The sequence below is a fragment of the Penaeus chinensis genome, chromosome 9, assembly GCF_019202785.1.
Source record: "Penaeus chinensis breed Huanghai No. 1 chromosome 9, ASM1920278v2, whole genome shotgun sequence".
NCBI lineage: Eukaryota > Metazoa > Arthropoda > Malacostraca > Decapoda > Penaeidae > Penaeus > Penaeus chinensis.
In genome coordinates, this window is record NC_061827.1 from 25,293,521 (window position 1) to 25,311,020 (window position 17,500).

Consider the following 17,500-nt stretch of genomic DNA (forward strand, 5'->3'; position numbering starts at 1 on the left):
CTTCCTTCACTACCTCTGACTCTTTGACAATCAGGAAGAGTTTCAATCATCCAACTGTAATCAAATACAAATAGCAAATACAAATAGCAAAAATAGTGTGTACATATAAACAGAAACATACAAATATCTATGATTGTATTTGTGTGTATATATATGTATGTATATGTATATGTATATACATATACATATATATATATACATATTTATATATATATTTATATATATATATATATATATATATATATATATATAGTAAACATGTACACAAATTTACACAAACATACCTAATATACATAAATTTACATGTTATAAACAACATCCGGATGGTGGTGCACCACACATCTGTCCCTGGCTGAACAAAGGCTGCGCCTTCCCGTCGCTGCCTCCTGAGTACACCTTATCACAGGAAGCAGACACTTTGCACCTTCCACTCCTGAGCCTGGTTCACCCAAGGACCTCCTAGGTGACCTACATGTTCCCCTCGAGCAAGCCCAGTGACTCACCCCCTGTCATGGCCTAATAAACCTGACACTCTAGCCAGCGGAAGCAAGCACCGCCCAGGATGTAGCCGCTGAATAAAAGGGAGACATTCTCCATACCTTGGCAGAAGGAGCTCAGCTTGCATCCACTCACCTTGTCGCGAATAAAGCCAAAAGCCAAGGCCACCTTCATTATCTACCTTAAGTCCATCTCTCGTGTCGCTCACACATGTAAACATATATATATATACACACACACACACACACAAACATACGTGTAAGCATATAGAGACAAATATATGTGCATGCATATATACACAAATGTACATGTACATAGAAATATACTCAAACATACATGCAAAAGTATACATATACCAACATGTGAGTATACATATATGTATAAACACAGGCATATGAATATATACAAACTTATGTGTATGTATATGTATATATATACACACATACGCACAAACATACGTGTATACACATACACACGTGTAAATGTATACATATAAACATATATGTACATGTATAAGTCTATTCACTTATATATACAAATGTATGTGTATACACAATCATACATGTGTACATACATACACATAAACATATAAGAGTACATATTTACAAAATTGTATGCAAACAAACAAGTGTAAGTGCACACATGCAAACACTGAAGTGTATGTGTGCAAATACATACACAAGCGCATAGCCTCTCCATCATCAAGACTTTGCAGTGCCTCCTAGTGGCCACCCATGGAAACTTGGTACCTTGTGGTCCTTGGCTGAACTGTGGAGGCTCTTGGAGCCTCCACAGGTGCAGTCATGGCTACACCCTGGCTTCGTACTAACTCCTGCCTCCGTGCCCCCTGGGGTTAATGGGTGGCTGTGGGGAGGCAGGCAGGCAGTCTGTTTCCCAAAGATAACCAACTGGCAGCAAATCACATAGTTGTTGGTGCTAGAGTGAGGGCAAACGTCCCTCTTCCATAGCAAGTAAGGCAGGCTGTGGGATGGCGACCACTGGGACTTGGTCTGGGAGTGGGGGTTACCCGCTGTCCCATTTATGTCTGGCAGCCACCAACCTTTCATGAGGCTTGTGGGGCAAAGCCCATGAGATCCCCACATGTGGATTGTGGGGCCTGCAGCCAGCCAACCCTCACTATATGGGGCAGAATTGGTGGGGGTGGCAGAGGTGGCATCCACCCTGAGTGACTGCCTGAGGTGGGGGCTTGGAACTACTGTTGAGGGAGCTGAAGCAGCTGAGAATTAAGGTGACTGCTCTCTCAAAGGTGAGAAGACCTGGTAGCAGCACGATTAGTGTGAGTGGCTATACTTATTACTGGTCGGGCCGCAGCAATGGTCACCTGGTCTCCAGGGAGAAGCCATGGCCATCTAAAGCAGACTTCAACCTTCAATAGTAGAGGTCACTCCAGTTGATGAGCATATAATGGTACTGAGACAATCTTACATTTGGCTTCATGTCTTTTATTGCTGTGTATGCTCCTACTGATGTTTGTGGACTTGATGCAAAATAGTTGTTTTACGCCAAACTTGCATCTGTAACATTCAGCTGTCCTTGGTGAAATATTCATACCTGGGTGACTTCATTGCGGTATCTGGCTGTGACTGAACTGGCTATGAGATCTCTGTTGGTCCTCATGGCTCAGGAGCTGATGCTAGCAGTGAGAATAGTCTCCTTTTCCAGGTCCCAGAAATTGAGGTTTTCTGGGTCTTGGTATCAGCATTCTGACCTGCATCATTGGCCTTGGTTCAGTGATACAGGTGATGTGGCCAAGGAGGTCAACCACATCCTTGTTAGCACTTACTAGAGGATCCTCCAGAACTGCAGGATGTATTGGAGTGCCAAGTTCTGTGGAACTGATCACAGAGTAGTTGTAGCTACTATCTGAGTTCATTTCAGAACCCCCCATCTCAACAATGAACACCTTTGGGTGTTTCATGTGGACAGATTGAGGGAGGGGGAGTGTGCTTGGGGATTTGCTGAAGCTATCTCTGGTAGCACTCGGGGGCCTGACAGACCCTGTTCTTTTGTAGTACACCTTCAAGCGTGGAACGCTTGATGCAGCCCAAGAATTGATTGGTAAATGCCCAAGAGCAAGACAGAATTTCATCTCGCAGGAGACATTTGAAGCCACAGACGATTGTTGCGAGGCTTGTCTGTCAGGGGATCGCAACTTGCATCATTCCCTGGTGAGCAGAACTAGGTCACTGGTGAGAAGGGACAAGGAACAGTTTATCAGGAATCTTACAGAGGAGGTTGAAAGCCATTTCCTAGTAGATGACCTTTGTCCTGCTTACCATGCCCTGAGAAAGCTGAATTCCAAGCCCTCCAGACAGATGATTGCAGTCCACTCAGCAAGTGGCCAGATAATCTCAGATCCTGTTGGGGTGTCTGGCAGACAGGTACCATTCCCCCCGACCTGCTGAGGGGTGTGGTCATTCCTCGTTGGAAGGGGAATGGGGATCGGTGGGACTGCAGCAATCACTGATGATACTCAATACTCACTATACCAGGCAGGGTTGTTGCTCACATCCTTCTGAGATGTATTAGAGACCACCACCTGAGGAACCAGAGGGCAGAGAAATCTGGATTCACTCCTGGTAAGTCCACAATAGACCATATCCTGGCACTTCGAGTCATTTTATAGCGCTGACGTGGACGTGGGCTGCTTGCAGCTTACACTGACCTCAAGAAGGCGTTTCATCTTTTGTTTTCTTCAAACAAGTGGTAACAAATCATGTAGTATTAGCTATTACTGACTTTGTTTTGGGATATTTATTAGATGGGATTTCCTGGAATTGTTTGTTTATCTTGAATCACTCTGGGAGATTCTGAGACAAAAAAGGAATTCTAACAAGGATTGTTGGATTAATAGCAAGCCTGTATGCTGGTACTGAAAGTGCTGTAAAGTGTGGTGGGGGCCTGTTGAGCTTCTTCCCTATTAGTTCAAGAATGAGGCAAGGCTGTGTTCTTGCACCAACACTTTCCAACACTTGCATGGACTGGATACTGGGTAAAGCTACTGTCCAAAGTCTCTGTGGAGCAACTCTGGCAAAATTAAGGTTACAGACCTTGACTTTGCTGATAATGTTGTTCTTTCTGAATCACTGGAAACCCTAATGGCAGCTCTTGATGCATTTAGCAATGAAGCGAAACCCCGGGGGTTAGAGGTCTCCAGGACCAAGATCAAGGATTTTGGGGGCCTGCTAGGACATCCTGTTCAATTGGTACATGATTGTGGTGAGAACATTGGTCATACAGAGCAATATATACCTCAGGAGTGCAGTTCACGACTCTGGGTTGTCAGATCAGGAAGTCAGTAGACGGATTGGCCTGGCAGCAGAGGGTATGAAATCTCTCAACAAGAACATTTGGAGATGCCGATAACTGTGCAGAAGGACCAAGCTATGTGTCTTCAAGGCCATGATGCATGCTGCCAGATTTACTATACAGTAGGGAAAGTTGGATGCTATCTTGTGGTTTGGAATCTAGTCTTGATGCCTTTTGTAATAGATCCTAGCACCTGATCATCAGGTACAGTTGGAGACTGGTACAATCTGTGATTGCCAAGTCAGGATATATGGCCACCTGGCTCATTTCCCACATAATGATCCTGCCCACCAGGTTGTCTCTCTTCGAGGCAACCCTGGGTGGAAGATGCCTGTGGGACGACCTAGAAAAAGTTGAGGCTTGGGTAGATTGATCAAACCTGTCGTGAAGAGCTAGAGATGGACCGGGCCCTTGCCTGGTGGCTCAGCATGAGAGAGTCTCATAGGTGGAAATGAAGGGTGGATGCAGCTATGTTCCCCTCCTGGCATTAGCTCCCAAATGATGATGTATGTATAGATGTTGCCATGTATGCTTCATTCAAGTGTAGTTGCACACATGCATACATACAAGTGTACATGCACAAATGTATACAGGCAAATGTACATGGATACATGCATATACACAAACAAATGTGCACATATAAATACATACAAGTGTATGTGTGTACATGCCCACATACCTGAGTATATACAGTTGTGCAATTATATTTCAGTACACTTGGGTCCCACTTTAGTTCATATGGCAGCCACTTTGATGAAAACATAGAGTAAATAGTATCTTTATGAATGAGGATAAAACCCTTGGTTGTTTGTAAGAAAGAGTGTGATTGGTAGAACATAAATGACCAACAAGTGTATTAGTATCTATTTTTGGAAACCACGTAAACCATTTCATCTTTTGTTTTCTTCAAACAAGTGGTAACAAATCATGTAGTATTAGCTATCACTGTCTTTGTTTTGGGATATTTTTTAAATGCAATTTCCTAGAATTGTTTGTTTAAAGAAATAGCAACACCTATGGAGGCAAGCAGAATTTCCCCCTTCTTGCAACACAGCAAGTATCAATTTTAGCTGCATATTTCTTGAGACTTGAAAATGCTATATGGTTTAAAAATCTATGTACGTCAGCTATTTAGATTAACATTGAAAAGGTTAAAGCTGGGCATTGGAGTTGATGAGTGAATGGGTTTAGGTCGGATTAGGTAAAGTGAAGGATATGTATGCATCTGAGGAAGAACAGGTTGTCAAAGCAGAAAATGGGATATAAAAGTCTCTTGAAGGCAGATAATGGATGGGTTTTAAGAAGAAAGGATATGACAAAAATAAGGTCTGTGAGAACGGAAACCGCGAATATTCCAATGTAGGTGTAGTTGATCGAGGAGCAATAACGGTTATATTGCGTGTTGGAGAATTTGAAGGGGAAGGAGCTAGGGGATAAGGAATGAGATGGGGGAGATGGTGTTGTATCAGGAGGTGGAAGATCTGGGGAAGGGCATAGTTGTGACATAAGGGATTCACATGTGTATCCAGGAGGGAGTGGAAGGGATAAGGGAGGGTTAATGTAGGTGGAGCTAGATCTGGATCTGGGGGGGGGATGGGTTGTGTTGGGAGGGAGTAGGAGGAAGGGATGTAGGAGGAATATGAGTAGGAGGAGGATGAACACCAGCAGTCACTTTGAATGTGGAGGGAGAGGGAGTTGTGGAATTTGAGGGTGAATGAGGGGTTTCGGTGTCAGTTTGGGACTCGAGTAGATAGTTTTGAATATCTTCAAGAGTTTCCGTAAAGGAGTTGGTTAGGGAGTTTTGTGAAACAATGGTTTTTGTATGAGGGGGAAAGAGAAGACTGGTGCTAGAGGAGTAGAGGCAAAGGTAAGTGGAGGTGAGTGTGTGGTAGGAGGAGAAAGGATAGAACATTTAGTCTGTCTGCTACTGGTAGTGTGGGGAGGGAGAGGGGAAGGTGTTTGGGGCTGCAGTAGAGATTGGTGTGTCTGGTTTTAAAGTGGCAAAAGAATTTGACTTGGGAGGGTAGGAGGAAGAAGCAGGGAAGTAAGATGTAGGAGGGTAGGAGGTAGAAGCAGGGAAGTAAGATGTAGGAGGGTAGGAGGTAGAAGCAGGGAAGTAAGATGTAGGAGGGATAGGTAGAGGAAGTTGATAGAGTTGATAATGCTATAGCTTGGTTTTCTGATGTTACTGTGACAAGACGGGAATGATCGTGTCGGCTACGGAAAGAGACTTTGCCTACTTGTTTTTGGTGGAAGAGAAGAGTGTTGTCAGAGTAGGGGGCTGTGGGAGGGATCATGAAAAATCAGTCCCATTTGGCTGGGCTAGTAGGTAGTATTATGGAGAGATGAACAATAAGGCTGTATAGTAATAAAGGAGAATGGGGTTGTTGATGAAGAAGGTTGTAGGGGTAGAGGTGATGAAGTTGAGCATACTGGGAGAGTAGGAATGTCTCCTGGAGACCAAGTGTTTACTTGGATGGATAATGTACTAGTAGGCATTGAGGAGCCGTGGTCAAAGGAGAGCCTGGGGTTGGGAATCAGGAATTGGTGGGGCTATTTGATAAAGGGGCAAGCCTCATTGCCCCTAATAAGGGTATAACATCTTCATTATTGGCCATGGTAAACCTGGTGTATGTTGGGGAGAGAAACAGTCTACCCCTTAGGGTCCCCTTGAGGGGTATGGGTTAGACAACTAAAACAGGGAAACAATGCCCATGGCTCCCTCTGGCTGTTCAGGACTGACACAAAGTCAGCCTTTCATCCTTTCAGCACAGTTCTCACACCTTAGGAAGTAGATAGTAGAAGAGGTTGGAGAAGGGAAAAAAACGAAAAAGCACGACAACCACGGGCAAGGGATTGGCTGTCAATATCAATTCATATTTGTGGGAGTTTTCTCCGAGAGAATTTAAATTGATATTTTCAGGGTGTTGCTAGCGAGGATCATAACAAATGTCGACGCAGTATTGAAGCCACTTTAGTTTTAACCCAATGGCGTCGGGTCACGCCTATAGGCGTCATAACAATATGCCCGAAATGTGGCGTGCGGCTGGCTGATTCAGCTTGATGTACCGAATTCACGCGCTCAGAGTCGGCGCGTTGCCGACACACAAACACACAAACACACACACACACACACACACACACACACACACACACACACACACACATACGTACATACACACACATACGTACACACACACACACACATACGTACACACACACACACACACACACACACACACACACACACACACACACACACATACACACACACACACTACTGCAGTTTTACATCCAAATTCTGTTCTATACTGAGGAATATATAGCATATTTTCTGTTTATTTAATAAGTGTTATGTGGCAAAGAAAAAAAAAAAAAAAAAAAAAAAACCTACTACTACTACTACTAGATGGTGTAGCCCATGAGAAGCATTTACAAAGGTATCAATGATTTTTGCAGAGATATTTATTTGACTTAGCTGCCATACATAGACATTTAAAGAATGAAGCACTTTCATGTTCCAAGAAATATGCAGCTACAATTGAAAATTATTGTTGAAAGAAGGCAGACATACTGCCTCACCTCCATAGGTGTTGCCATTTCGATAAAACAACATTTCCAGGAAATCGCATTTAAAAAAATATCCCACAACAAAGTCAATGATAGCTGTTACTACTGATAGATAATAAATCTTTTGTTATCACTTCTTAGGAGAAAACGAAAGATGAAATGGCCTCCGTAGTTTCCAAAAATAGATACTAATACTCTTGGTCATTTACAAACAGCCTAGGGTTTTTGCTTCATTCATAAAATACTATCTATTTTATGTTTACATCGATATTGTTGCCAGATAAACAAAAAACATGTGTATATATATATATAGCACAACACATATATAATATACAAAATATACATGTAATATATATACTATGAATATACATATATATTTATATATCTAGAAAAGGTACAGAAAAGATGTATTTGACTGGTTTCGATTATATTTACATGAGAAACACACAAACACACACACACACACACACACACACACACACACACACACACACACACACATACACACACACACACACACACACATATTTACATACATATACATACCTACATACACACAAATGTGTATATATACACATACACACACACACACACATATAGTTAGATAGGTAAGTAGATGTATATGTAGATATATAAATATACATATATATAAATATATTCATACATATATATACATATACATACATGTATATATTTACATATATGCACATACATATATATGTATGAATTTATATTTATATATGTATGCATGACATACATGTATATATACATATATACATATATATATATACATATATATACATATATACATATACATATATATATATATACATATATATATATATATACACATATATACATATACATATATATATACATATATACATATATATACATATATACATATACATATATATACATAAATACATATACATATATATACATATATACATATATATACATATATATACATATATACATATATATACATATACATATACATATAATATATATATATATATATATATGCATACATAATGTTTACATATATATATATATATATATATATATATATACATACATAATGTTTACATATATATATAATTATATAAATACTTAGAAATATACACATATACATATATACATATATGTATGTGTATGTATATACACATATTTAGATATATTTCTTTTTTACCTGAATATCCTCTCAGTATTGAATGAATTGGTATATATGAAAGGAAATAGAATAACTTTCATTTTTTTTCATGAATTAATTAGGTTAATTACAATGATTATATCTCATTAACAAAATTCTTACCACTTTTTCATAGTTTGAGAAGTTTTGCTTTTCTGGATAGGTATAGGAGTGGTTGCCTGCAGAGTTCTTTCCTTTAGTGATGCCTCCTCAGCTTTCATTATATCTGATAATGTTTGCATACCTTTGACATCATTGATGATTCCAGTCACATCACTGTCTACCCCTGTGAAGAAGCATGTAAGGTTGTTTGGATTTGATTCATAAAATAGTACATTAAATCAACCACTGACAGGATTGTGAAAAAATGGACAAGTAAATAAACAAGTCACACTAACCCCAGGCTGGAGGTGATGACTGACCCCATGGTGAACTGCCCTTGTGCTTTTTCTGCTTTGGGTCTTTTCCTTTTTCCAGAGCAGTTCCACTTGAAAAATTTTTTTTTGACTGTTTCTGTGATGTCTTTCCCATTCGACTAGTGGATATAAGTAAAAATTAAAAAGAAATATAATAACCATTATCATATACCTGTTTAATTATATATAATTTAAATTACATATACATTTTTTTTCCCAAATACTAACTTATTTAGGGAAGCATCTATAATCCTTGGTGGACATGACAGTGAATCTCTCAGACTGGGAAATTCAATAAAGGGGATCTTTTTCTGTAGCCCTTCATTTCTGAAAATAAAGAATATAATTACCAGAAAACAATGTATTAGAATTCTGTCAGATCTGTATTTTTTATTTTGAACTTTGTAAAGAAAGATAGAAAAAGGTAGAAAAAAAAGGAAAAAGTAAAAATATTAATAATGACAAATGAAGGGTCTAATTACATAATCTTTTATGAATTCAACTTAGTGCCTCAGATGCACATGTAGTAGTGATGTAATGGATATACATATCCACAACTATACAGATCTGCATCTATGGATTTCATAATAACTTGTATCTATATCCATTTATCTTTAAGATAAAGTATCTGAAATTATATTCCCATCCACAAACAAAAATTATTATGGATATACATGTACATAACATTTTTGCCACTGAAGCAATCTCATTCTATCTCATGTGCAATAACTTTAAATTCTCTTTCTCACCAACATTGTATCTCTTGCTTTATTTTTGTATTTTGTCTTTTCTCTCCTCCTCCTATCTCATTTCCCCCCTTGTCAACTCTCTCCTCCCCTCTTTTTTCATTATCCCTCCCTCCTACTCTCTCTCTCTTCTCCTTATCCCTCCCCCATCCATCCATCCATCCATCTCTCTCTCTCTCTCTTCTCCTTATCCCTCCCCCATCCATCCATCCATCCATCCATCCATCCATCCATCCATCCATCTCTCTCTCTCTCCCCTTCTCTCTCTCTCTCTCTCTCTCTCTCTCTCTCTCTCTCTCTCTCTCTCTCTCTCTCTCTCTCTCTCTCTCTCTCTCTCTCTCTCTCTCTCTCTCTCTCTCTCTCCCTCTCTCTCTCCCTCTCTCTCTCCCTCTCTCTCTCCCTCCCTCTCTCCCTCCCTCCCTCCCTCCCTCCCTCCCTCTCCCTCCCCCTCTCCCTCTCCCTCTCCCTCTCCCTCTCCCTCTCCCTCTCCCTCTCCCTCTCCCTCTCCCTCTCCCTGTCTCTCTATCTCTCTCTCTCTCTCTCTCTCTCCCTCTCTCTCTCTCTCTCTCTCTCTTTCTCCCCTTCTCTCTCTCTCTTTCTCCCCTTCTCTCTCTCTCTTTCTCCCCTTCTCTCTCTCTCTTTCTCCCCTTCTCTCTCTCTCTCTCTCCCCTTCTCTCTCTCTCTCTCTCCCCTTCTCTCTCTCTCTCTCTCCCCTTCTCTCTCTCTCTCTCTCCCCTTCTCTCTCTCTCTCTCTCCCCTTCTCTCTCTCTCTCTCTCCCCTTCTCTCTCTCTCTCTCTCCCCTTCTCTCTCTCTCTCTCTCTCCCCTTCTCTCTCTCTCTCTCTCTCCCCTTCTCTCTCTCTCTCTCTCCCCTTCTCTCTCTCTCTCTCTCCCCTTCTCTCTCCCTCTCTCTCCCCTTCTCTCTCCCTCTCTCTCCCCTTCTCTCTCCCTCTCCCTCTCCCTCTCCCTCTCCCTCTCCCTCTCTCTCTCTCTCTCTCTCTCTCTCTCTCTCTCTCTCTCTCTCTCTCTCTCTCTCTCTCTCTCTCTCTCTCTCTCTCTCTCTCTCTCTCTCTCTCTCTCTCTCCCTCCCTCTCTCTCTCCCTCCCTCTCTCTCACTCATATTCTGGGTTTTCAATTTACATCCTTACTTCATTCATGCAGCTCATAATTTTTTAAATCAATTTTATGCCGTTTGAAAGAGTTTTGTCATGTAAGAGCTTTATTCTTGTCAATATTGTTTTTGTTTTTTTTCTTAAAGATGGCATGTCAGTTATGAAAATTATTTTTTTAATGTTTTAGCATTTTGAAACTTCTAATATTCAAAGAGCCCCCACCCCCATAGAAAAACTAAAGTGGAGTTCAATTAATTAATCATTTATTGACAGGGCCTTAACTTTGGCCTCTATTGACTGAGTTCATGGCTAATGCTGCCAGGCCAATCAGTCCCAAAGAACCCCCTCCCTTTCCCCTTCCTAAAAGAGATGACTATGCCCCTCAGTGGGGAAAAGGTACCAGACTGTAGGCTCATATGCCTGCAGCTTTCACACCCTTTAGCTTAGAGATCCCACCCCCCAAAAAAAAAAAAAAATTGGTCAGTGAAGGAGGTTATTTGCTGATGGGTGGATTGGCACAGGGATTGTGATATCACTTGTGTCCAATATAACTGCTGGAGGGTCTAACTAATACAGCTGCTCAAAATACTCCAAGATCTGAAATGATCCATTCATCCACTGAGGAGATCTGTAAGGGAGGATTGGAGTTCAGTTTTATCAGGTTGGAAAGTAATTTAATAAGAAATGGCTTTGAACCTCCTCAACAAGATTCCTGATGTACTATTCCCTTCTCAGCAGTGTACGAGTCCTGAATCTCTATGCCTTGATCTCTGGTATTCACACAGACTCCTGCACTGCATTGAGTGTTTCGTGCTTGAAGGAATCCCACAGAGGTACGAGTCCATCCTGTTTTCCAGTACTGCAAATCAATCAGAGGTATGCACTCTCATCTTTCAATCTGTCCAAATGAAACACTGGAGAGATAGTGTTTTGAAGTGGCCAGAAATCCTCACTCTCTGGGACCTAGCAAAATTCTGGAGAAGGAGGCTATTTTCGCTACTGAGACCAGGACCTGAGCCATGGGGACCGACAGACATCTTGTAGCCAGCTCAATAACAAGCTACTGTCACATTGAAGTCTCTCAAATTTGCTAACTTCAGTAGGAGCATACACAGCGATAAGAGACACAAGCCAAAAGCATAATACATTCATCAACTAGAGTCAACCTCCCCTTCTGAAGGTTTTAGTCAGCTGGCCATAATATCCTCATCAAATGGAGTAACCTCCATACTGATCATGCCGCTGCCAAGGCTTCTCACCTCAGAGAGGGCAGCCACCTCATTCCCTAATTATTTTAGTTCCCTTGATAGCAATAGTAATCAATCATCCTGCCATAAAGACCATGGGCAGTATTCACGAAAGATCTGCAACTGTTCATTCGATTTTGTCTATGGCAATGCTGGTAATAAGACAAACATGTACATTGTTATAGACTCTATAAAGATAACTGATTGCAGCAATATGCTGAAACTAAATAATGAAATAAATCTCACTTCTATAATGACAATAGTATGAGCAACCATAGGTTTGTTGTCACTGCATCAGTTGTGAAGCTGCATGGCACCATTTGTATTGTTGACTAGAAAATTGCTATATACATGTAGAAATTGGATCAACTAATGCTTGATAGTAAATCAGAATGGGCCTCCAAAGTCTCCCTGTCACTACTCTTGTGGGATTATCTTCATAAATCCTTGACTCGGCAAATTTGTCTATACTTCCAACAAAAATATCTTTGACAGGCAGTTTTTGTCTATGGCTCAGCCTAAGTTTAAAACAGGCGTAGATCATTCTGCATTGAAAATGATAGAAAAATTTGTCAAAAATTAACTTAGCCATTTCTTATATTTTACAGATATTTTCCATTCGCATCAGTAAGGACTGTCTTTAATTTTGTCCTTACCTTTAAGGACTGTCCTTTATTTGTCCTATTGCAATTTTTCCTCTGTTGAAAATTCTTCCACTTTGGAAATAATAAGAAAAGCTTTGAGGATTCTTCTGATAAATTTTCAAATGTAAATTAAGCCGTCTCCTACATTTTTATTGCTGTATTTCATTACAAAATACATATAGCACTTTACAACTGATGCAGGGATAATGACTATAAGGATGCCAGATCACATTCTAAATGTGTAATATTACCATTATGATACAAGCAAGATCTATTGCCATATTTACATTATAATCTTCTAACAATAGATTATCAAAATTGGGTCTGTAACAATATGTTTGTTCTATAACTAACATTAACTCACTTGCTGAGAGAGAGGGACCATACTCCCTGCTCCCCGCATTTATATTCAATTTCATGTCAACTGGCCCTCAACTAATTTCCCATGATAGCATTTTCATGTTCCACCCCTCTGTCCAAATTTTTGAAGATGCAATGGTTATGTCATCAACACTGTAGGGGTTAAACTACTGAGCAAAATAAGTGTAAGACATCTTGACAGTAGAAAACCAAAATATGTCAAAAATTATGGCAATGAAAAACTTAAATAAAAATATTGTGGAAAATGAATGAAAAATGGGGAAATTGCTGTGCTCATTTTTTATATTTTTGTGAAATGTCTCTGTACATAGATGGCTCTGCTAGTGCTTAGCCACAGAGGAGTCAATTAGTAGATCTTGTGACCTTACCTGATTTCACTTTTCCTTGAATTGGCGGGAAAAAACGTATTTTTTGCTAGTACTATGAATATTGATGGAGTTATTTTTAATTTAAGCATTATAATTACTAAAATGTTATGAACATTAGTAACAACAAAATAAGATAATGTAAAATATTTTCGTAAATCAATGAAAAGGGTGAACGGGCGAGACAGGCAGTACTCTTAATTGGTACATTGGTGACTTAGTACAAGTGTAGCCATCTATGTGTAAAAACTATCAAACATGTAAACTCACAGTGGGCATGGCATGGCATTGCCCGTCAGCAATGGGTTAAGTAACTCAAATAACTGATTTTCATTAGAAAAAGACATCTTTAACAACATCAGCACTGCCATTCCATACCTTGTTGAAGCTTCTATTTTTTGGGTTACAAGTTGAACTTGAGGAATCTTATCAGAACAGTTGACATTATATGTACAAGTTTCAATGCTGGTATTTTCTTTAGCTAGACTCTGTGGAGCCAGTACCAGCTGATCCACAATGTTTTTTTTCTTCCTGACTTTCTGCCAAGGTGAATGTTCTGTAAAGATTCAAAATTTTAGGGAAAAAATTAAATACTAATGGAAAATAAAGCATTATAATAAAGTACATGCATACACATATACATACCAGCTGAAATATGATTCTGACTTGCAATTTTCCCTTCCCTGTCGATGATCAGTTCAGAATGGCATTCATTTTTTTCAGAGTGTAGAGTGACCTTTCCATTATTCTCAATGGAACGTTCCTCTAAGTCATCAAAATTAAGAGCTTCCAATTCTTGCTGTAAGTCTTTTAAAGAATCGGAATCAGACAGTGAACCCACAGAAAACTGGGAAGAAGTTGAAGAATTTCTTGTTCGTGATTCACTCTGACTATTTCTGTGTGAGCGTTTCTTTTTGCGTGAAGAACTGTGCCCATTACTCCTACTCAGTCTATCTGTGTAAATGCAGGATAAATCATATATTACTAAACTCAAAGATATATATCAGTAGCATTGGTACAAATGCTGGTCCACTCACTTCCAGAGGAAGGAGTAGGAATGAACACTCCCAGTATCTATGTGGGATTCATGCTGAGCAAGCTGTAAACAGTACAACAAAGGGAAGATCAGGATAAAACATGAATATATAAAAAGCCTTTCTGCTCTGAAGAAGCACTATAGTAAAAAAGGCTCTGACATAACTGTTTTCCTATTCATCCTTTTTTTGTTTTACTTACAATTCCTATAATTACTAATAATAATTGTTTACAAAAATTAATGGATTTAGCTATTAATTGTGACGACAGAAACTAAAAATGGTAATCGCAAACTGAGCATGTATTTTAATGAATTTCATTTTTCCCTTCCTTCAAATCGATTCTAGTTTTTTTTATGATTAATGGTTCTTCTTTTTGGACTCACCATATCTTAACATGAGAGCAGTTACAAGAACACTAGTAAAAATAAAAATAAAACTTACTACTTTTTGTTAGTAATCTCCCCCCTAAAAAATTACTGAGCAAAACATGGAATAATTTTCTACTATTGCAGAATTCTGGATTTATGGTATGTTTATGTTAAGCAAAAGTCTATGGAGAAAAAAAAGGAAATTTCTTAGCTTTAAAAAACATTGACATTCTTAACCTTTTAAGACCATCAAGTCTGGTTCACTGAGACTGACTTTGAATATCAAAAAGGGTCAGAAAATGAAATTCTTCAAATGAATTTGCGAGTTGCATTATTAGTATCATTTTTATAATAATAATAATGATAATAAAGTACCAGGTACCCTACCATGTATAGTTTACAATACTACCTTGTTTTAGCAGTGGTTCCTAAAAGCAAAATCTCTTGTTAAGAATAGCACAAGGCCACATGTTTTTCTATATGTGTAGTAAAGTTGACTACCATACAGTGCTAGCTAAAGCAGCACATCTAATGTAGTCAACAACTGCTCTTAACCTATTGCTGCTGGGTAAATGCACTGTTGACTTTAATGTTCTTTTGTGAATTTTGTTTGCACATAGATGACTCCACAAGTGCCACTAAGGAGCTAATTAGTAGGACTCTGTGACCTCATTCCTTGAGTGATCATTATCATTGACATTATGATTATTATAATATTACTAACAATACTAACAGCAATAACAAAATCTAAAAATCCAGGAAAAGTTTAGACAGGTAAGACAGCTATGTGATTAAGCAGTTGTGGAGTTATCTGTGTGAAAATTTAATAATAATAATAAAAAAGTGTCATCATTATTTAAAATCTAATAAACGGAAAAAAAAAAACATACAGGAAAATACTATGTTTTCATCCTTTATCGGCCATCAATATGAAATGAAAGGTGGCCTCCAAGGATTTTGAGTTTAACACCTCTGATCTAAATAGTTCTATTCCTAAAGGTGAAAGACAAACAGAAAGGGTAAAATATTTTTTTGTTTTTTTTTTGTTTTTTTCTTCTTCTTATTTTACCTTTGACATATGTGTCTTCCCATTCCTCTTCAGACCCTGGTAATACCACTGGATTTTGCTCTAGAAGCCTTTCCAGTTCATCTGCATATGGTGACTGATCATAAGGGGTTAACTTACGGTAGCACATTTGTGGGATAAATTTGCGGTAGTAAATTGACAAATCCATAAGAATGTCACCACTGCTAATGGTCAGAAGAGATCTGTGAAAGAATGATCAGTATATCAGTGACCAATAATTTTTTTGCAACTTGAAAGAGTATCCTTCAATTTTTAAATAACTCATTCACTATTTTCTACACTATCCAAAACAAAGTAATGTCAACATAAACTTTATTTTAACAATAAAAAATCAACAGACCTATGGATACTAACCCATTCTCTAATACAGCAGCTAAATTCAGACAGATGAACTGCATTGCTGAAACCTTCAATTGTTTTGCATTGTATGTACCTGCAAACTCTAACAAGTCTGCAGCATTCTTTAGAGTTAGCAATCCCACTAGCACATCTTCACATATCTCACAAAGTCGTGTGACTAAAAGCTGATCAGCTACCACAAGCACGTTGCAAACAAATTCGGGCTCTCGACACTGTCGAAGCTTTGGTGAGTCATCTTCATATAAATAATCCAGAATAATGACCAATATATTGGTTGGCAGAGGCATACTTAATGTTTTTGTAGATGTTGACTGGAAAAGATGTGAATGATATATCATAATCTAATTACATATCAATTTAATATCACCATTTTCATTCACTGCAAAAAGCAGGGATATATGCTTTTAGAAATATGCTTGTTATGAACAGAATTAAGGCTATTCACTCACCTCAATCCAGTTAGCTCCAAACATACAGTTGAAATATTCTGATCTTGCAGAGAGAACACACTTGTGAGCTCCTAGATTATCACCTGTTTTGCTTGAAATCATTACATCCCACAGCTCCTGGTTAATTTTTCGAGAATACTTAATACTGACATCTGAGGCAATCACATTACTGCTGAAATTAAAATTCTTCATTAACAATTAAGGTTATAACTGTACTTTAAATGAAACATTAACATAAAAAATACATTATAGAATATGTATCTCAAAGAAATATTTGCATACAGCATATATATGGATATTAACCCATTTGCCCCATATATACATATATATATATATATATATATATATCTATATATATATTAAAATATATATATATATATATATATATATATATATATATATATCTATATATATTAAAATATATATATATATATATATACATATATATATATATATATATATATATATATATATATATTTTAATATATATATAGATGGAATTCAGGTGGATTTCAAAACTGTAGGCTCATTTACAATAATCTAGTTTTTGCATAATGGGCCTTTCTACCATATATAAATATAAATATATACATAAATATAAATATATATATATAAATATAAACATATGCATATATTTATATATGCACATAAATATTAACCCATTCGCCACATGTGGCAAGAATACATGCCATGCCC

General features: G+C 38.3%; 1 protein-coding gene across 1 annotated transcript in view; it reads right to left on the reverse strand.

Moving 5' to 3' along the window:
• The window catches only part of LOC125028724 (inhibitor of Bruton tyrosine kinase-like), a 59,708-nt gene that overhangs the window by 903 nt on the left and 41,305 nt on the right, over positions 1–17,500 (reverse strand). The window contains exons 11-19 of the mRNA XM_047618204.1: positions 16,805–16,990; positions 16,350–16,666; positions 15,978–16,177; positions 14,149–14,457; positions 13,882–14,059; positions 9,238–9,336; positions 8,992–9,128; positions 8,717–8,879; positions 1–54 (exon numbers count right to left, since the gene is read on the reverse strand). The exon at positions 1–54 is cut by the window's left edge and continues 214 nt beyond it. Coding sequence (XP_047474160.1) covers positions 1–54; positions 8,717–8,879; positions 8,992–9,128; positions 9,238–9,336; positions 13,882–14,059; positions 14,149–14,457; positions 15,978–16,177; positions 16,350–16,666; positions 16,805–16,990 — 1,643 coding nt within the window. The remainder of the gene's footprint in view (positions 55–8,716; positions 8,880–8,991; positions 9,129–9,237; positions 9,337–13,881; positions 14,060–14,148; positions 14,458–15,977; positions 16,178–16,349; positions 16,667–16,804; positions 16,991–17,500) is intronic.